General features: G+C 39.7%; 1 protein-coding gene across 1 annotated transcript; it reads left to right on the top strand.

Moving 5' to 3' along the window:
• The first annotated feature begins 1,593 nt into the window (after positions 1 to 1,593).
• IL12B (interleukin 12B) lies at positions 1,594 to 8,744 on the top strand. Its single transcript, XM_009488720.2, has 6 exons — positions 1,594 to 1,675; positions 3,634 to 3,915; positions 5,079 to 5,196; positions 6,229 to 6,422; positions 7,134 to 7,279; positions 8,619 to 8,744. The coding sequence occupies exons 1-6, from the start codon at positions 1,594 to 1,596 to the stop codon at positions 8,742 to 8,744; spliced, it is 948 nt and encodes a 315-aa protein (XP_009486995.1).
• Positions 8,745 to 21,977: the final 13,233 nt, after the last annotated feature.

Raw genomic sequence — 21,977 nt, 5'->3', positions numbered from 1 at the left:
TTTACGAAGCATAGCGATGAATGCCATCTTACAATGAAAGAAATAAGCATCTTTCAGAAAGTTGCAAAATGTATTTTTCTTTCACAAATTACAGACAATCCTGCCGGCAGTAGAAAATCATCAGGAGCTAAGAATGTTTGCTTTTCAAAGAAGCAATGTACTGCTGATAGGCTGCCTGATAGTATCTGGCCTTTCACTGAGGCTCGTGCCTTCTCTGAGTACAGATGCAATGTGAGCTGGTTCCTCTCCTAGATACTCTCTCCAGATACTGTACTTATAGCTTCTCATCCCATTAATAGCTGTGCTGTGTGGTAAAATCAGATGGCATGCTTTCTTGGCACTGGTCTGCTAATAATAGCTAATAATAGCTAATAATAGCAGGAGCCTCCAGTGTGTAACAGATTTGCTGCACATAGAAATACACACATACTCTTCCTCCATAAACCCAAATGAAAATGTTTTGTAGCACATGAGAAGAAATCAGGAGAACTGCTCCCCTTTCACTGAAAAAGACTCCTTTGTAAGGAAAACAAACCAAACCCACTTAATTTTGTGTTTTCATGTGCATTCAGACTCCCACTGTAGTCAGAATAGACTTTGAAAGATATATTCATCAACCTCTTTCTAAGTCATACTCCTATTCATTTGCCTTAATCTCCAGTTCAAAAAGGTCTGAAAGTGTATCTAAATAACTGTCATTAAAGTTTTTCATGCACCTGGTGGTTACTGCAATATTTGGCAAATATGTTTTCAGTTTCAAGAAGAGCTCTAGCTGTATTTTGAATTCATGACAAATATACATTTATATATTGTATATACAGCTATATACTTATATATTCTCAGGTGAGATATATGGATATGTCTCAAATGAACACAGCAACAATGATATACATATCCAGCCATTTCTGCAAGTATAGCTGTGGCACTGAATCCAGTAGGAATTTTGCCTGAAATTGCTTGCAAAACTAATTAGACTATGCAACCTCTAGTAGATACTAGAACTAGTACCAGTTAGGCAAGTGTCAGTATTGACACCAGCTCTGCTCTGCATTATTGACACTGCTATCACTTGTTCTCACAGAGATGGTGCAGACTACCGTCCAGCAAAACACTTCAGCAGGTCCTTAATTTTATTTTAATAGGACTACTGGCATGCTTAAACCAAGGAATATCCTTATAAGCTTTGTATGACTGGAATTTAATGTCCATTGATCCTTTAGTCCAGTGCCTTGTTCATGCAACTAGCCTCACTGGCATCAGCAGGACTTTTCTTGCATGACGAATATTTAACTGAGGGACCCGGGAATGCTTCTGAGCTCCTGACCATGTAAGACCTATGCACACAACAATTTCCTCTAAGTTCCGTGATCTCTAAACTGGTTTGCAGTGTGAATAATAATAAGATCAAAATCTTGGCTTGAGCTCCAGTACAAACCTGATACTCAATTTTTATGTAGTCTAGGAGTTCTTAGAATGGGAGAGTATTTCTTAGTTCACTAGAACTGACTCTGTCTTATTATTATCCTGTCCAGCACTGAGCTTGATTTCAGTGCACACTCAACAATCCTCAGTGAATTTATTTTTTCCCCACAGATGTCTCACCTATTATTTGCCTTACTTTCATTATTTTCCTTTGCTGCCCTTCTGGAAGCACAGTGGAAACTGAGGGAAAATGGTAAGCAGTCTTCACTTACTGAGACCTACAGCTGACTGTAGGACACAAGGGTATTTCAGAATTATACTTGTGTCCACAAGCACATAATTTGTTAACTGTGGTATCTTAGGCCAAGGTTCTTCCTATTTTTTTGTGAATAACTAGTCAACTAATTGGTATTAATGGAAGAAATATTTAGAAGTCCTAATATGTCATACAACAGCCATTCTGAATATTTGCATTACAAACTGTCTTATTTCCTATTCCCTGTTCTCTTGTTTCAAAAGTTTCAGTCATGCAGTCTGGAAGCAGAAACAGTATCTTGTGATTTAGGTAACATCCCACAAACAAACAAGTGAAGAATTAATTGCCAGAAAGAATATTTCACAGTAAAACCTAAAACCTAGAAATAGTTTATCCAAGGTTTCTGGTAAATAACTTAAATGTAAACACATTTGTAAAAATACAGGGTCAGTAATAGACAAACAAACCTTTTGAATAACTTACCAGAAAATTGGGCTAAATTCAGAAAATCAAATTTGCTGGTTTTATTCACCTAGTGTAGCTCCATAATCCAGGCTGTCTTCAAGGCAATTATCCAAAAAGAAGGACCCTAATCAACATGAGAAAAGCATTCTCAATCTGGTTGTGTTTTATTTGTAAAAAGTAATTCAACTACTTTTCCCCTGTATCTTTACCTTAAAAAATTATTTATCCTGTGGGTTGCCTGGGCAATACCATGGTGCTGAAAACTGCAAATATGTTTGTCAGTATTGAGAATAATCTTTGTGTTTGAACTCTGTAAGATTTACCTTGCCTATGCTTCAAATATCCATAAGCAGTTTGGTAAGCTTCCAAGCTTCCTAGAATTGCATGTTTTCTGCCATTTTAGATTCGGCATTTGACATGTATTTCTTAGTGTTTCTTCTTTGCAGTAAAGTCTTAAAGCTCTCATTCTGGTAGTGAAATGCTCTGGTGAAAAGGTCTTAGAACTCACTGGAAGTCTGATTTCCTGAGCTGAGTGCTTGCTGTGGTGTTGACACCCTAAGAAACAAACTTTTGCTACTTCTTGCATGTAGAAGAGTCTCTGAGGGCACTGAACATGGTTGGGGAGCCTGTGACAGCAGTTGTATATCTGAGCAATGACTGTTAATTTTGAGAACTGTTGCCACAGAAGTGTAGGTGAAGTTCTTCAGCCAACCACAACAAAGAGATAAGAGAAGATAATGTTTCTTTAATGGAATTGTTCCAAGTTATTTTGATATGTGGTGTGTCTTCTAATTTGGAAAGACCAGCAGGGCACTTCAGAGTTATAAGATGGCATTTAGAAGACCACATCTCCCTGTTGCAATCCACTTAGCTCTGCTGTAGCTCAGCAATCCCCCGTCTCTTAGTAATTGCTCCACTGGGACCAGGGTGACAGGAGCACAGATTGTTCCCGGCAGAAAATGGAAAACAGCACCAGCTACAGACAAATACAAACCACTTACCCAGAGCTCCCCTCCTTCCCATTGCTCACTCACAGAACTTTGACACTGAAGACGACAAAACGTCATAGATTTGCACCACAGCAAAGCACCATAGTACAGAGTGGTTTTACATGCCATTCTGTGAGCAAAGGCCACAGGCCATGGGCAGGAGGAATACCTGGGCTCAGTGTGTCCTGGCATCCTCACCTTTAAAACAAAGGTACCTGCCTACTTCCCAAGGTTATGAACATTCTCTGGGAACATGGAAAAAAAATCACTTCTTCCATTAAAATGCCATCCCTATTGATCAGCAGGTTCTAGATACACCGCGAATTTCTAAGTTAAACCTCTTCTTGTAGTGAAGATTTCAGGTGATGGTGAGGCCTTGGGCAATAAAGCCAGAGATTTATTAGTTTTCCTGGAGAGTAGAGCTGAAAAAAAGGGCTCTGTTCAATCTTCACACTGTTAAGTATGAGTAGCTGGTAACATGTCTTTCTCTGCAATGTCCAGTGTACGTCATAGAATCAGAGTGGAATGATAAGACACCAGCTAAAAGAGTGGAGCTCACCTGTAACACATCTGATGAAGCACTGCCACTTTACTGGAAAAAGGGCACTGAACTGAAAGGAACTGGAAAGACTCTGATTGCCGAAGTGAAAGAGTTCCCAGATGCTGGCAACTACACCTGTCTGACAGCTAATACCCACGAAATCGTCAGCTATGATTTCTTCCTCATAACAAAAATAGACTCCAATGGACAAATGATAAGGTCAATTCTGAAAAGCTTTAAAGGTATGGTCATAAGATGATGTGATGTATCTTGCTCAGCTTTGTGGATTGGAGCTTTGTGAGGACCAGAGGGAGCTCTCTGGAGAAATGTATGGGAAATATCCACTTTAAAATGAGTCCTCTTCAAATGCTTTACTGACAATGAAAGGCAAATGATTGCTTTTGTAGTTCTGTATACGGTGCAACTGATGAGCAGCATAGGAATCCATTGCCATGGGATTCATTTAGGATTCTCTAGACCTATAGGACAGAGTGATGGTAGGAATGATACAGGATAACATCAATGCCACACCACTGCTTTTCTGGTGGGGGAGCAATTGACTTGCTTTGCCTCCATCTCACAGACCCAGCACTCAGGAGAAGGTTTGCAAAACCAGGGCTACATGATTTGACAGAACCAGGGACTGACCTAGATTTTAAGTGCTGTCATTTGGGCTTCCCCATTCACGACTAACCCACTGGGACAAGCCTGTGATATTTTGCATTTTCTGCATGAACTTCACTCATCTATGTCTCATATTCCAGTCCCTCACTGTAGTGCCAGGAACTTATGAATTTCCAAGGCTTTTTCCCTGGCTCCTGGACCCATATATCAGATACAGTAGGCTGGTCTGCCAGTCAGCTGCATCCAGGGTACAGTACAGAGTTGTTGAGATGCTGCAGTGCTGGGCAGCAGAAACAAAACACAACACCTATACTGAGGCCTCATACGTTTCTCACACTGGAAACATTCCCCATCAAGCGCCCCACTGTGTGAAGATGTAAGATTATCCACTGTGTGCACTCCCATGCGCGGGGTAACAAATAGAGAGTTTTGCCAACTGAATAGCTGCAATGTTTCTTTGTGAGAGGAACGATGGATTTGTCTATATAAATCTCTTACTGACAGCTATCTGCAACAGCTTGGGTTTGCTCTAGCTCCTGTCAGTAGCCACGTAGATGTGGATAACACGGTGCCATGTCAACCAGCCTTCAGCCACTAACTGTGGTTATATGGCTTTTTAATTACAGGTGGCTTTCCAAGGGGCAGTATGAGACTGTGTCTGCCTATGTACCCACCACCTGCCAAAGTAGATGGAAGTCTATTGAATTACTGTTTTCTCTCTGCTTTGACTGTTTTGGCAAAAACAGTAAATAAATCACGTTTTCTTTCTTTTTCCATCCAGAGCCAAACAGGACATTTTTAAAATGTGAGGCAAAGAACTACTCTGGAATTTTCACATGTTCATGGATGACAGAAAATGAGAGTCCAAATGTGAAGTTCACAATCAGAAGTCTAAAAGGGTAAAAGCTTGTACTTTCCTTAACAACCTCATAGTAAGGCCAGAACAGCCTTTTGTGTTACTCTGTATAGGAGATCCTGGATTTTAGGCTATTGAGGACATGTAGAAGGCGAGGAATCCCTCTTCCAGAGTCTGAACATCTGCAAAACATTTTGAGTCATCACTGGGACTAACTTAACTAATAAGGGCATGGAAGTTGCTCAGAAATTAATAAAGACTTGAAAATGGAACAACCCCCACTGGACTGTTCCAGCTGCTACAGTACAGCCACAGAGAAACTTAAGCAACAGCAAAAACAGTTCATGCAGGGGAGAGGAAGTTGAGCCAAAAGCAGAAACAATCATAGCACTGAGTCCCTTCGCAGCAGATCCAGTGGAATTAAGGGAGTGGGAGGCTGCACCCACTGCTAAAGCCACATGTCCACTGACAAGTCTCTGTTGAGGAGCACTGCAGAAACCTGTGAGGGAAATATGTGAGGGGAACCTTGTGGGGATTTCCTACCTCCCACTACTCTTGGGGGTTTCTCCAAAACATGGAGTGCTTGGGCAAAGGTCACTTCAGTTTGTTAAAGAAGAAACAACTGTGAAGTGTTTTATTTTGCTGAATGCAAAACCAGAACCAGATTCAGGTAGTACTTTATAGATGGCTTTTGTTATTTATTTCCCAGGGGATACATTTTAACCTTCCCTTATTACTTCCAGCAGGGTTTTGGAATGGGCTAAGGAACAAAGTAGGATACTAGAGCTTGTCATGGGACAGTGGTAATAAGAAATGAGATATCTTGGTTTAGGTTTAAACACTAATTCCTTCTGCTAAGGCGGTGGGGGAGGGGTTGTGATTTTACATTAATATATAGTACAGCACTGAAAATGTAAGAACTCCCACTGAACTGTTTCTGCAGCTGTTGAAGCACAGCCATAAAATTATATAGGCAACAGCAAAACATAACCTTACCAACTATATGTTATCATAGTGGCAACAAATTCTCAGAACAAACCAGCATTTCCAGTACTTTTCTCTGTTCTGTATTCAGCTCTCAAGGAGACATAACCTGCAGCAGCCCTGTAGCTCACACTGATAAATCAGTGACTGAATACACATCCCAGTGCCAGAAAGAAAACTACTGCCCATTTGCTGAAGAGCACCAGCCAATTGAGATGTTCCTGGAGGTCATTGATGAGGTGGAATATGAGAACTACACTAGCAGCTTCTTCATCAGAGATATCAGTGAGTAGACCAGGAATCATGATTAATTATTAGCTTTATTCTTGCTGCTGATAGTGGAACTAACAACAGTAGCTGATCAAACCAAGCCTGGGAATCCCTGGCCTATTCTACTGTAAATCTGTATCAAGCCCCCAGTTACAGGAACAGGGGAAAACAAATCTTAGCAGCAGTCCAGAAGAGGATGAGGAAGTGAAGAAGCAACATCTCTCTAGCTTGTGACCTCCAACCCTCTCACCCCCACAACTCCCAGAAGTTTCTGCAGCCTTCTCTATTAGATGGACATGTTTTGGAAGGGGTATGTGGGAAGTCAGAGAATCGCCAATAACCCAGCAGGCTCTTCTCTGAGAACTGCAGATATACTCAGATAATGATTAACTCTATGTACAGTTCCCTAGGCACAGGAAAATGAAGCAGCATCCTAAAGAAACAGATATTTGCAGGGGTTGAAGATATTCCTCCATGTCCAACAGAGCCCTCTGCAACCCTGCAGGCAAAAAAAAAGAAAAGAAAGACCTTACCCAGTGAGACTCTGGGTGTGTGCTTAGATTTCCATAAGCAGCATACAAGGCAGTTCTTACACATCATGCCTACTCCTCTCAACCTCATGGTGGCTCCCAAAGCTGATTCCTATAAAACTATCAACAGCAGTACACCAACATCTGATATTATGCTGTTAATGTGAATTAATTCCTTCTATATTTTCTCTTGCAGTAAAACCCGACCCACCCCAATGTCAGTATGTGGCCACAAATGGAACAGTGACCTGGACATATCCCAGAACATGGAGCACACCACAGTCTTACTTCCCTTTGACTTTCAGGGTCAAAGTTGAAAGTACAAAGAAACACAAAAGCCAGGTAGAGATACAACATTTGAAACACAATTTTCTTGCTTCAACACACAGTATAAATCATAGAAGCTTAGTATGCAGGAATCATGGACTAGAATTTAAAAAAAAAAAAAAAAAAAGGGTGCTGAGACCCAAATGTGGCAAGGTTCTGTCTTGGTAGAAAAAGACCTCTTTCCCAGTTCTATGAGCAGTAAGATCCAAACAACACAATCTGGGGTGGATGCAACCCTGATGTAACTGGGGAGATAAAATCATGCCCAGCATTGCATAGTTGTGCTCGCATGAGAAAAGTATTTACTAATTCATTAGTAGACTGTTGGGAAAATCCCAATTTCCAAATCAAGAAGTCTAGGACCTGTTGCACTGATTTCCTTGTATGTTGTTTGTGTGGGGGTAGCTCAGACTTTCTTTATAGGTGAATGGCAAATAAGGAATCAATGACTCATTTGGTAGCATTTCTGTGGAGACTGGCGAAGACGACAGTCTTTCCCACTCACTTTCCAGTTATTAGCTAATTGTTAACTAAACATTGCTACTCTGTATTAGCTTTAAATCACAAAATGGTTTTGCTTCCTTTGCTAATGCTCATGGATACACTAAAGGGTACAAAACAGCAGTATAGCAATTTGCCTAGTTTGGCAAAGAACTCAACATCAGAACTGGAAAGAAATACACAAACCAGTTGACCACAGTGCAGGTCCTTAACTGAAGTGCTGCTCTTCCTTGGTCCAGCAATCAGAAAAGTAAACAAATATAATTAATGATCATTCCAGCTTGTCAGCTGATTAAACCAAAGACACTAGAGGATGTCTTTTTCTATGTGAAAAAAATAAGCAAGTCTATACCAGCAGATGGGGCCATTCCCCCAGTGCTGACTCCTTGACTTCAGTAGGGTTGTCTTGTACAATCCCTTAGGTAGAGAAGCTAGCGAGTCTACGGTGTGCTTCTTGTATCAGCCACGAGTCCTCAGTGGAAATTTCCATGATACTGAAAATCAGCAACTTCTGCCTTTTAGGGTTCCCACTCTGGGAGAAGAAGGAAAAAACGAAAAACCCAGATAAACAAATAAACCCTTTGTTTTAATGACTGTTTCAGTTTGGGATTTGGATCACCTTACAACACTAACTTCAGTGGGAAGTGGGCTTTTCAGTTTGTTTCTACTGAGGCACAAGTTCTCACAAGTCCTCATGACTTTGGTATCTGTGGGTGAAGATTGGTGCCTTTGAAACAACAGACTACCTGTGGGGTTTTTGAGTTACATGTGCTTGTTGCAATCTGTCTGGCACTTTATTGTATGTTCTGCTTGACCTTTACAATCCGCTGATGGAGCTGTGGCTTGTTCATAGGTCTATGATGCTGATGAGCAGTCTATTCAGATTCCAATGACTGGGCCAAAAGACAAGATCTCTGTGCAGGCGAGGGATCGATATTACAATTCATTCTGGAGTGAGTGGTCTTCACTTTGCAGGTAAGACTTAAAGAACCTTCTACTGGAGAAGCAGGGATGATTCCTTACCTAGGAGAGTAAGGAGTCTGTGAACTTCTGCTTCCTAAATACTCATTTATTTCACATTTCCTTATAATCATTTTTGTCTCCTGAACATTTTTTCATGAACTATCTGTAAGAGAATAAGCATGTAAATGTACTGGGCTGTCTAAACAATGATTCTCTTAAAAAAAAAATTAAGGAAACAATTAGAATCCATTTAAATCAGAGAGAAAACAATGGATGTAGGTTCAGGGACATGGGTAGTGTTCTACCTAACTAGGCAATTATAAAACATTCTTTAAGAAATGTATGAGCATTTGGCCATTGCTAGTGTAACCCATGCTGATTTTTATCCTTTCTGTTCATTGATAGCTTATGAATCAATGTCGAGCATCCAAATACAGCAGACAATCCATATACAGCCAGGTTTTACCAGCAAAATGAGGAAGGGGGGGCGGGGGGGATATATTTGCTATTAGGAAGAAAAGCTATTAGCAGGTTCTGCAAGTCCTGGCAATGTCTGTTTTGTTATTTTGTGAATTGATTATTGTTCTCTGGCAGCTCTAAATTACTCTCAGCCTAGCTTTCCAGGTCAGAACTTATTTTTAAATATGGAAATAGCCTCCTTCAAGTCAACACCAAAAAGAATTATTCAGATTTTTTTAATATTCTTCCTCTCTTCTGTTTTGTAATTTTGGGGTAGGTTCTTTTTCAATTAGATGTAGGTGCAAATCTCTCTGACCTCCAAGTTTCCTGGGTCACACTGTTGAAAAGTTGTAAACTTGTAGCCCTATTGAAACACTCAAAATGAGAATACACTGTTCTGTGGATCCAGTCTTCATTGGTTCAGGGGCATTTATAGATACTAATGGGAACTGAAGGACATTTTCAAAAGGGCCATAGCTGGACAGGTGCCTAAATCTCATCAGTTGAAGTTGAATCCCTAATCCCCATCAGACATGGGAACTTCTGAGCTTTGCATTATGTGGTCCTGAGTCCTTTAGAGAAATTGATTGGTGGCATTTCACAGGATGGCTCAGACCAGCAAAGCTTTATTGAGAAATGGACTAAAAATCTAGGTCTGAGGAAAATAAAGATAATTCTTATGTAAATTTCCTTTCTCTTATTTTACAGATAACCAGTAAAAGATTCTAGGAGAATGGCACAATGCTCCTAAAGAAAGCAAAGAATGAATTAGCACAAGAACATAAGAATAATTAGAAGAAAAATTTGCATTTGGATTACTAAGAAGCCATAACATACCTTTTTTGTAATAGATTAATACAGTCCTGATTTTGACTGCTCTTTTAAATTCCCCAGATTTGAGTACTTTAGCATACATCATGTTATATTAACATGTATAGTATTTTGCTACATTGCTGTCAGCTGTTATTGTAGGTTCTGCATATTATTGTACTGCATTTATTTATTTATTTATTTATTATTATTTATTTACTTGACATGACTTGCGATACCAGATGATGGTAGTTGCTGTTCAAACTGTTTCATGTGTTAGTTTATTTGGAAAGTAACTTACTGAAAGAACTGTTTTAGTATTCCACTATTTAATTGTTTAATTATTTAATAATTTATTTTTATTTATTTTGTTGAAATGTATTAGCATAGAAAGCCTTGGCTGCATGAGGCAGCTATGTATCATGTATGAGGGCCATCCTTATCTTCCAATCTGATGGCAGATGTTTTAGTAAAAGAAGGAATTGTGAGTTCAGAGTCCTAGAAATGTTAGCTGCTGCATTTTGTCAGCTGTCTGTGCTTACATCATGTTGATGCCCAGCTGGTGAGCACTGCAAATGACAGATCAACCACTCTCAAAGCTCTACACTTGTAGCTGAACAAGCTGCAGTGGAAGCAATGGGAGGGCGTGGAGGCAGCTTTGGGGTGCTGTGGTTGAAAGAGTCCTGTTGCCGCTGCTCATGAACATGAAAGGAAATGGGAGCTAGTAGCTAAATATAACACCTCCTAAACAAAACTCCTTTTCATTCATGCTTGTGGTCATTAGAGGCCCTTTATTCAGTGACCCATGTGTACCCAGTGCATCTCTTGCAGCAGAGTTTTCTGACAATGAAATTCATTCAGACCTGCTGTGCCACAGGCAAAACCACAGGGCACAAGTAGTCAGGAATCTGCACATGAAACCAAGGCATCTTAAATTATTTAGTTTAACTGCAGTGTATCTGATATTTCAGAGAGCAATTGGTAACTGGTTTTATATGTGGATGTTAAGCATCTAATTAAAGTTAGAGATTTAGAATACAGATTTTTATAGTTCATTTTGAAAGTATTTCCCTAGTACTGCAGCATGTGCTAGGTGTCTTCACAGAACCTTAGGAAAAAACCTCAAGTCCTAGTTCTGAACTGCTTACAGTGTAAGTCCCCAGGTCTGGAAAGAAGCAGAAGCATGTGTTGAAGCCTGTACATTTTTGTTAAACCACCTAAGTCCTGACTTTCAGGAGGGCAAAATAAATCAAAATATCTCTGAGGATTTAGGCCTTAATCCCTGATACAGAATCACTGAAATTAAAGAAAGACTCCCATTGTGACCATGCTTCATTTTTTTCCAGTCTTAGAAATGGGTGGTAATCTAAGATATTTAAACAGTACCTGGGATGGGGCAACCCCCAATATCAATACAGGCTGGGGGATGAAGGGATTGGGAGCAGCCCTGTGGAGAAGGACTTGGGGGTACCAGGGGATGAAAAGCTGGACATGAGCCAACAATGTGCGCTTGCAGCCCAGAAAGCCAACCGTATCCTGGGCTGCATCAGAAGAAGCATAGCCAGCAGGTCGAGGGAGGGGATTCTGCCCCTCTGCTCTGCTCTGGTGAGACCTCACCTGGAGTGCTGCGTCCAGCTCTGGGGCCCTCAGCACAAGAAGGACATGGACCTGTTGGAGCGGGTCCAGAAGAGGGCCACAAAAATGATCCGAGGGCTGGAGCACCTCTCCTACGAGGACAGGCTGAGGGAGTTGGGGTTGTTCAGCCTGGAGAAGGGAAGGCTGCGAGAAGACCTTATTGTGGCCTTTCAGTAGGGAGCAATCTTTTTAGCAAGGCCTGTTGTGACAGGACAAGGAATAATGGTTTTAAACTAAAGAAGAATAGATTTAGAATAGACATAAGAAAGAAATTTTTTACAATGAGGGTGGTCAAGCACTGGAACAGGTTGCCCAGAGAGGCAGTGGAGGCCCCATCCCTGGCAACATTCAAGGTCAGGTTGGACGGGGCTCCGAGCAACCTGATCCAGTTAAAGCTGTCCCTGCTCACCGCAGGGGGGTTGGGCTAGATGATCTCTAAAGGTCCCTTCCAACCCAAAGCATTCTATGATTCTATGATTCTATGATTCTATGAAATGTGGGAAGTATCTGATATTTCAGAAAACTGTTGATATATCATCTAGCTACAAGTGCTGTTAGTATTTATTAATATTAAGTGTAAACATCATTTCTGCTATAAATGCAATTTACTGTTCTTGTTTTACAAAGGAGCTAATAATAAATACATCTGAAAACAAGAAAATTTGGTTTACTTGTGATCTTTTAAGAAGAATGGTTAATATCACTCTTCACTTGCCTACCAGAATATTATACACTACTTCTGAGCCAAAGTCTGCAGGGACAAGTAGTATTACTGATTAATGTTACCAAATTCATGGCCTGTAAAACTGTACAGGACAACACAGAAAAGTGACATCTGTTAGTCAGCAGTCTCTTCTAAACCATCTTCTGCAGGCTAAGAAGTAATTGTTTCTTTTGCAGTCTAAGAGTACATTGAAGTTCACTGGCCTTTGTGGTCAGGAGGTTTGCAACTGAAACCAGGCTGACATATATCCTGAGGTCTTTGAGGTTTCTCTCTAATACTGTTGGTACAGTGTTCAGAATTAGTAGGACCTTCCTTCTAATATCTTCAGATATCTGGGTTGAAACCCTGGCAACACTGAAACCAATCATTGAAACCTCTCATTAACTTTGATTCAGCCTAGCTCTCACTCTCAGAAATATTCAGGCTAAATTTACAAGTATCCTGACAAAGACTGTATTGATCTATTACCTTTAGACAAATATGCCTTTCTGTGCCATGATGCCATAAGGTGAATTAAACCTCCCTACAGGAAGCTTTTCTGGCGTAGATCATGAGGTAATGAGGAGCCGGTAGTAAGGAAAGTTGTCATCCAAGATTCTTCAGAAAAATAATAAAGCGCAGCTTCAAACTGCTCCTTTTTCTGCAGAAATCAAGTTAGTTGTAAGATGGCTGCTCTCTAAGAAATGAAGTTGGTTTCAGTCCTTGATTATCCATTTCCTGTGCCTTATATGGATCCAAGTGCCTCTGAACATCTACTCTAGAAATTGTCAGACAGATTCCCATCTCTGAGGAGCTCTCTAGATTGTATAAAAGGTGTTACTATCACAGCACAAATGTTTACTAGGGTGGCTCCATACACTAGAGATCATTTCCTAACATACTCCATCCAGTCAAGAAAATAAGAGTTGATGTGTCAGTTAATCCTTGTACTTCTCTTTCTTAATTCCACTCCTTGCTGCACTGCAAATAACCTGGAAACCTTCTTACGTCACAGTGCATACACTGAATCAGGCTGCACAATGTACAAAATTGCCCCCCCAAAAAATTTCGATTCCAAAATCAAAGCTTCTGAAATTAAATAATGATAAACTAAGTTTATTCCCGAGGCCCATATGGTATGAGAGTCATTAATCATATAGACACATAATACGTCTTCCACTCCACCCCTGTCTTACTTGGTAACCCACCATTCTCTGGAAAGGGGCAGCTCCTCCAGCTTTCTATTCATACTCATAATTCAACATGTGGCTTCAGGTTTTGCCTGCCACACCTCCCTCAATCTGCACTGAACAGAGACTGACTAATTCCCTCCAGGGCTTTTTTGTGGGTGCTCCTCATCTTAAAGAATGCTTTACAAATAGTTGATGTACTTAATGATGCACTAATTGGTTGCAGTAGGAGCTTGCTATCCTCTAAGTGCTTCAGCCATTAGAGCTGGGTAAGCAGGCACTTGCTAACAGCAAAAGGGGAAAAAAAAAAAAAAAGGCTTGCAAAAGGGGAAAAAAAAAGGCTTATGTCTCATCAGGGGTTCTGTGAGAGAACACATATTAGATTTCAGGTCCAAATGCTTCATATCCACCCCTCCTTCCATATTGACCTTCATCCTTTCCCAAATCATCATAAGTTGTAGCTTCTCTTTTATAAAAGTTGTAATATTTTTAATAGAGGCAAAACCAACATATGTCCTCTAACCTTGTTCTAAGACCTGAAAAGACCTTAAAAGAAACCTTTCCTCAAATACTTCAGTTTGACTGATTTCAGTGTGGCAAAACTTCAAAGTACTAAACACCTGGAAATTACATCTTAAAATACAAAATAGAAGGCAATTTAAAATAAGTTCTATTCAATGCTCACTGTCCAATTCATTCAGTGCTAAGTATTAAGTTGTTAATGCCTGTTTTGCATATATCTGTGAAGAATCAAGTCATTCAGAAGCGTCAATGGTATGACACTAACTCACTCAAAGGATTCACATGCTAGTTGCACAACAGTAGGTATCACAGCCTTGCTATCATAAAGAGATCAGAAGATACAAAGAAAAAGAACAAAGATCAGAGAGCCATGGTGTTTGGTGGTTTGTTTTTTTTTTTTTTACTTTCTAAAATAAGGTATGAAACCTTCAGCTGGGATCTGTCCCAGCTTGATACCTGCAATTTTAAATAAAGGCTCCTTTGTTCTTTCTTAAGGTGTTGAAAATGGGAAACTCATCTTCCTTCAGGCAAATACCCAAATGTTTTGGCACAGTTTAATGCCTTAAGAAATGCATCACTTGGTTCTCAAATCTTCCATTGAGCAAGACTTGAAAGTCTGATACATTAATCGCACATGGGTGGACAACCCTAACCACCCACACACAATAAAATTGAAGGAGCCTGTGTACTGGATTGCGTATAAACATGCACTGGAATCACTAAGAGGTCTGAATTTGCCACTCATGACCATATCAACATCTATCTTGGCGTGTACATTCTTTCCAGGTATACCTGGTGTGCAAGCATGTTTTTTTAGCTATTCCATGTGCCGTTTTTTCAGCATTGACGATGTTCTCAATGTGAGGCACTCCATCATATGAATGGGAACAACCTGCTGTGCATCAATGCTTTCTGGAATGCAGCCAGATAACATCCTCCCATGCAGAATAAAGCACACACTTAACTAATGACGTGCTGCAGCAGCATACTTGGCATCACATTGGTGCTCCATTCGGGGCTCCAAGAACAAAAGCAATATATCAATAATTGTGACAAATGTTCTCACTCTCAGAAAAATATGCACTAATATTTTATCAGACATAACAGACTCATTAAAGTGAATAAACATTTGTTCACAAGTAATTATTTTTTCTTCTTCAAAATAATAACTTGGAGAGGTAAGAAGTTGGGAAAAGACAAGATACAATGATAAAAGTAGAAAACTATCAGAGGCCCACAATTAACATATATGTATTCAAACAGTACCTCCCAGCTCAATGGAAACCAGTACGAGTTTGCTGATGAAGCCAAAATTTCACTCACAATTTTTCAATCCAGAGTATTTACCATGAATATCAGAATTAGTTTTAGGTATGGTAAAGAGGTCTACTTATCCAACTCTGGGAAGCAGCTGTTACTAAACAGATCTGAACACTCGTTTTCCAACAAACAGCATTTTTTTCGAGTAGCTAAAATCAATCCAACTACTCTATTGTCCATGTCTGCTTTGTCAAATCTAGAAATGTTAACTCATAAGGACAAATATAATATGCCACAAAGTCCCTAAGCAGCTAACTGCCAGCAACAGTTAACATTCACCTATGAGAATCAGTTCAGGTTGGAATGGACCATGGGGGTCACCTGGTTCCCTACATCCCCACCCCACCACCAGACCATGGCCAGTTTAGAACACATTCATTTTTTAATGTCTCCAAGGATGGAGTTTCCATAATCTCTCTGGGCAGCCTGTTCCAATGTTTGACTACTCTCATTGTGAAATTTGTTTCCCTCACATCTAGCTGGAATTTCTCTTGCTGCGATTTGCACTATTCTCTCTCTTCCTTTCACTGTGCACCTCCGAGAAAAGTTTGGCTCTTGTCTTCTCTGTACACCTCTATAAAGTAGATAAAGACAACAATGAGACTTCGTCTTCTTTCTTTAAACTGAACAAACCACTTCTCTCAATCTTTCCTAGTACCACTTGTGCTTCATCCCTCTAAACATCTTGGTGGTCCTTCACTGGATTTGCTCCAGTATTTCAGTGTCTTGTGCTGGGGAGCCCAGAACTGTGCTCAGAACTCTGGATGCAGCCTCTTAAGTGCTGAACAGGGGGAAATGATTTTTTTTTACTTGATAATGTACATTCTTACTAATACAGTCCTGTATGCAGAGTTGGACTTGTTCAGTATAGGGGCAAACCATTGAGTCATGTTCAACTTGTCCACCAGGACAAGAACCGTTCTATTCTCCTCTCAAACTGCCACTGAATGTTCTCGAAGACAGCACTCTGACCTAGATGAACCTTTGGCCTACCTGAGGATGACAGGTCTCAGATTGTCAGACCAGCTCCATATGAAGACTACCAGGGCAAACAACAAGTCCCTACAAGTTTGGACAGAAAGATGCCTCAGATGAAGCATTTTTTAGTCAAACAGTGACTGTTTTCTCCAGTTGGCTAATGTGAATTCTGCCATGCTTAAAGCTAGGCATATAGCTACTGAGATACTTCAGTATCCTTTTAAACTGGAGTTGCAATAAATGCTTTGTGGCATTACTTTTTACCAAATTTCATTTTGAGATTTTGCTTATGAGTATTATCTCACTGCAGAAAGTGAAACAGACTGTTGCTTTCTGTGTATGGCATTTGTCTTCTCAAAGCTTCAAGACAGCTTTGATATTTCAAAATGCAAAAATCTCAACAACTTTGGCTGACCTCCTGCTATGCCCTGCCTGTAGTGAGCTGCTATTTGCACACTCTACTATATGTCACAGCTTCTCATCAGAACTGCATCCCTTCTATCTGAGTGGTCTGGGCAAGCCCTACAAAGTTTAATTAAGGTCCACTGCTCAGACAATGAATCTTAATTTGATTCAAAAGCCCTAATCAAACCACCTAAACATTACCAGGAAGAAAACATTCACCCCATGGCTTTCATGCTATGGGGCATAGAATAAGCATCAGGAATCCTTTCAATAGCAAGGTAATTTTTAAATGCTAAGAAAAATCTGATCCAAAATCTGCCTCCCTCATTAGCCCCCTCCAACCTCCAAAAGTCCTATCTTCCTTTCTACACTAGTCCTCAGAAAATCTTCCTATATCAACTCAGAAGACTGCAAACAGATGTTTATATTCTTCTGCTAGAGCAATGGAATGGATACTGAGGTTGCATCAGACAGTATACTCTGTAGCACCGTATTAGGCAAGATAGTGTAACCAAAGTGGCAGATTTCCTCATACCAGTGTCAAGGAACCTCTGTGTTCTGTCAAGCTGCAGCTTTATAGTTTCAAGATATCCTCAAGAGTCTTGTTTGCTCAAAACTATTCAGACTAGAAGTATCTTCTGGATTGTTTTGGGTTTTGCTCTTGTCGCCTAATGTTGGTAATTGTCCATCAACCAATGAACATGTCCTGAAAATTCTTTGTGAGTTTATACATGCTCTATGGCAGGCTCTTCAGAAAACCTTTGGGCTTTCCAGAACAAAAATTTCACTGACATCCCAAAGCAGCAGAATCCAGACCAACCCCAATTTAAATCACAGCCTGTCTTTTGTGATCTCTACCTCACAGGAATATGTACAGATGTCCAAGTTAAGAACAAAGAAAAAATTAAAATGAAATTACTGAAGTAAGGGCATTTAAAAAAAAATATACAGGGCTCCACCTCAAGACAGATCTTTACCTATCCTGGAACTGGAATTTGATGGCATCTGTTTTTTTGTCACATTAAGTGATGGGAAATTAACCATTTATCCATTACCTACATTCTTTAAAGACAAGATGATCTGTATCCCTCTTGGGATGAGTTAGTGGGGCCCAAGGTCTACTTGACCTATTACAGCCTTTTCTGTAAGAACTTTCAGTCCCTCTGTCTTAGTGAAATTAGCATATATGACCCTAACTCCTGCATGGAGAAAAAAACCCAGGCTATCTTGCAATGTAGGGAAGGTGGTCACTGAAATACTATGAATTGTAATGGTGTGCAGGGATCTTTCGTATTGAGAAAATTTGCACATCTACATCGTAAATCGTTGAAGAGAAGGCACTTCTGGAAGGATGAGTTCAAACAAAACTATAGGTTCAAAACTCCACATTACTTTGAACTTCATGCAAATTAAGACTCAGATCTGAGTTCCCCATTGTGACTCTACCCCTGGTCTGTATTATAAAAGTCAGAAAATGATGCCTATTCATTAAGTCATTAACATACTGGTATGTTGTATTTGTTTGAAGAATCCCACATGATACAACACCTATTGTGCTGGAAATAACAACAAAGGAGAAGATGGGCAGGCAGAGGGATTTTCTCCGTTATCTCCATGATAGCAAACTAGGCAGTAACTCAGCAGTATGCACAATGGCTGTGAAGTCATTGCTTTTCTTTGCAAAGCAGTACAATGCAGTATCTTTGCTCCTTCTGTCACAAAGCATTGTTTCTGATCTCTAAACTGGTGGAACTTTAAAGGCGGAAGAACACTGAAAGACTGGAGGATCTTCTGGGCTGTGTGTGAAGGTGAGGGTATTCACATGAAACACAGACTTTTCCAAGCAGCAACTGCTACCCCAGAGCAGTCTGAAAGAGCCCAGTGCATGGCCATACTAACCAGCATCACCTGTATCCACAGCTAGTGACAAGGCTCTCCAAAATTTCAAGAGAATAGGAATTAAGCATTTCAGCTCTACTGATATTAATCTTTTGGAACACACCCAGTAAGAATTATTTTCTTCTCCTGGGAATGATGTTCAGCTCTAAGGGTCAATATGGCAATAACAGAACAGCAATAAGTAACCACCTTACTGAGTCACTCCTTTAACTTGCTAATGGAGATGGAACAGTTAATTATGCAAGGGGATTAGCCAAAGTACAAAACGTCTCCTTTATCAACACAATCCATGCTGTGACACTCATCTTTGCCCCGTACTTATGACCTTTGTGTTGTATAGAAGACATTCTTATTGACACTACGCATGGGCAACACCTTCTAATTACCTTCTCTACAAGAGAGATTTCATCATCAGGGTTCCTGCTCTTTGTGCGTGGGTATATATATATCTGCTCTCATGGATACACAAATACACATTTAAGCTAATTGTACTGGAATACTAGAGCAGAGACTGACTGTGAAACAGGTCAAAAACCCTTATCTGCCATGAAGATAACAGGCACCTTTGTGCTCCTCACCCTGGCAGTTCTTTGCTTAGCAAGTGAGTAACCTTTTTTACTTCCTGATAAATTATAGTTCTAATGTTCAAATACTGCAAGCTTCTCAGTCTACTGGGATAGTAAGCAATGGTTGCTGGACTTGGGTGGCAGAAAGCAAGCTAAATTTTATGCTTGTGCACTATTTAGCAAGCAATATTGCACCAGCTTTACAGTTGCCAACTTGAGCAGATGAAACCTATTCCTTGATGGTGGTGTGAATCAGAAATTCATTCTGCATTGTAGCTAAAAAGTGAACTGTAAAGTCTCAGAACTAAAGCAGGTTTTTACCTACTTTTTTTTTTCTTCCATCTGAACAGGGAGCTTGGAGCTGATGAGGTCCTTCTCCTGCCAAACTGAGCAAGCAGGAGACAGTTGGTTATGCATGGGCTACATAATATGGCTATGAATAACCTCTTAGTTATTTTGCCAGGCTGGAGAGAGGTTGAGGCACAGGTTGCTCTATGGTAAAATAGGGAGCTAGGAGGAATTTCTTGAGCGTTCACTTGGTAATTTTTTTTAAACAAAAACTTGCAATAAAAAAAAAGTAAGATATAGAAAAATAAGTACGTTTAGAATAACTGAAAGAGGAGAGTCCAAATCTTCGCTGCTAGTGGTATAGCAGTTCAATAGCATTATGAATGTTAAAGAAGCAAAACAATGAAAATGTTAAAACAAAACCAAAATTATTAGTTTCCATTTTGAATAGCTCTGAAAAGTTTGCTTTGAAAATGGTCTTAAAATCAAAATTCTTATGAAAAATGTTGATTTGAATGAAATGGCATGCTTTTGATGTAAACTGTTCTTCCAAACAGTGTTTCATTAACTGCAGATAAATCAATATTGCTTTCATAAGAATTCCAGCACATCCCTTCCTTGAACCTTCTAGTTTATCTTGTCCGCATTAAAACTTTATGGATCAATACTTTTTGAGCCACACCTTTTTTGCATTCACTCCCAAATACATAGTGGATACTAAAAGGTTACCAGAGGAAAAATAGCATCTTAATGTGTTTATGAAAGTGGGTTAAATCTGATCCAATTCCAGAATAATGAAAACTCAGTCAATCTTCTGGTGACGTAGACTGAAGCTTGACATTATGCTAGTTTTCTTTACCTTGGACAACTTTATTTGATGACATGTAAGCAGCTCCATGAAGGGAAGTTTCAGTGGAAAGTTTAAGGGCTTTAAAGATCAAAAAAAGCTACATTTAGTCAGATTTACTAGAGCTCTATTGCCTTTTAGATAATAATGCATTTTCTTCCTGCTCCTTCTGTACAGAAGCCTCTGCCTGATAACTTTTATCCCTTGGAAGCCACAGAATGATGATTACAGGACAGGAGAAAAAAATACATTCCAAAAGAAAGTAACAAATGTGTCACCATAATGGAGACATGCCAATGTTACTTGATTACTTTCTGGGAAGCATAATTATCATTGTTTTGAAGGAGCTTTTTGAAGCCCCACCTGAGAACTGGGCTCCATTATACTAGATGCCATGTGTATACAAAATAGGAGCCAATCCTTCTGCCAAATAGTTTAGAATCCGTATCGACTGGCAAGGGAAAACACTTTTAAAGCAGTATTATGATCCAAATTGCATTATCATAATTATATATATTTGGTATTACATTTTAATGAGGACATTATCCTCATTATTGACAGAGAATCAAAGTATAAAAGGACCATGTGATTTGTTTACAGGCACTTTTTTTTTTTTTTTTAATAAACTTGGGAAGTAAAACCCAGTCATACTCAACAACTAGTTTATCCTAAACAGACTGGCCGCTGAACACAATATTGATTCCTAGGTCTTCAGTCTTTCTCTGGTGAAAAGGGGAAATTACCTCCAACAACAAAGGCTGTTCTAGTTGCTGACACAGATTTCTAAGGTGAACAATACAATGAGGTCTACTTGTTTAATAGGTACTGACACCTGTATCTCATTAAACACTGAGAAACTATGTCAGTATTTACTTTCAAGGATGTAAAAGACTTGGTGTTGCTGGAAGAGCTAGAACTAATGAAACCATCTCAGATGCAAACTGAATGTTCAATGGTGTTTTTTATTTTATCTTTTGTGATTCTGTTTATATTGCAGATGCTGCCAAAGAGAATGAGGTGAGTAATTTTGTCCTTTATTTCTGGATAAAAAAGAAATTTTTTGTAACAATATGAGGTCCATGAGGTAAAAAAAACATATTAAACATTAATTAAATGCTGCTGAAGTATTTCAGAGACAAATCCCTAAATTTGAGATATGTGATTTCCATACAGTTGCCCTGACAACTTCCAGATGTTTTTACATGTAACGCAGTCTGGGCAAGAAATTGGGCAAGGCCAAATTTTAAGTCGGAGAAATCAAGGGGGTTTTAATATTTATCTGGTGATGACACTATAAGGCTTTCTTGGTGACTTTCAGATCCTAAATCATGTACCTAGAGATTTTCATTTCTTTCTGAATATGCTGGACTGTCCATCCTGGGGTCAACGGATGAAAGAAACGAGGCGCTGAGCAATAAAATGCCTTACTCAGATGAGCAGAGACAAGCCCTTTGAGAGTCCAGTGGACAGTAGCAGGGAGAGGACACACACACAGAGCTGGTCCCATACTAGCACAACATATACAGCCTCTGATACCTAAAACTACACCAAGGCATACATAGTTTTCCAGGAAGAGCCTGTTCCACTCTCCACACCAAACTAAGTATCTTCCCTATCTTACTGGCTG

Source organism: Pelecanus crispus, chromosome 8, assembly GCF_030463565.1.
Source record: "Pelecanus crispus isolate bPelCri1 chromosome 8, bPelCri1.pri, whole genome shotgun sequence".
In the NCBI taxonomy this organism is placed as follows: domain Eukaryota; kingdom Metazoa; phylum Chordata; class Aves; order Pelecaniformes; family Pelecanidae; genus Pelecanus; species Pelecanus crispus.
Note: the sequence above shows the minus strand (reverse complement) of the source record. Positions and strands in the feature narration are given on the sequence as shown.

Bases quoted from the DNA above. Each gene is read 5' to 3' on its own strand.
- IL12B (XM_009488720.2), top strand. From the start codon at position 1,594: ATGTCTCACCTATTATTTGCCTTACTTTCATTATTTTCCTTTGCTGCC. The intron at 1,676-3,633 runs GTAAGCAGTCTT...TGCAATGTCCAG, and splicing joins GTGGAAACTGAGGGAAAATG to TGTACGTCATAGAATCAGAG. The intron at 3,916-5,078 runs GTATGGTCATAA...TTTTCCATCCAG, and splicing joins AATTCTGAAAAGCTTTAAAG to AGCCAAACAGGACATTTTTA.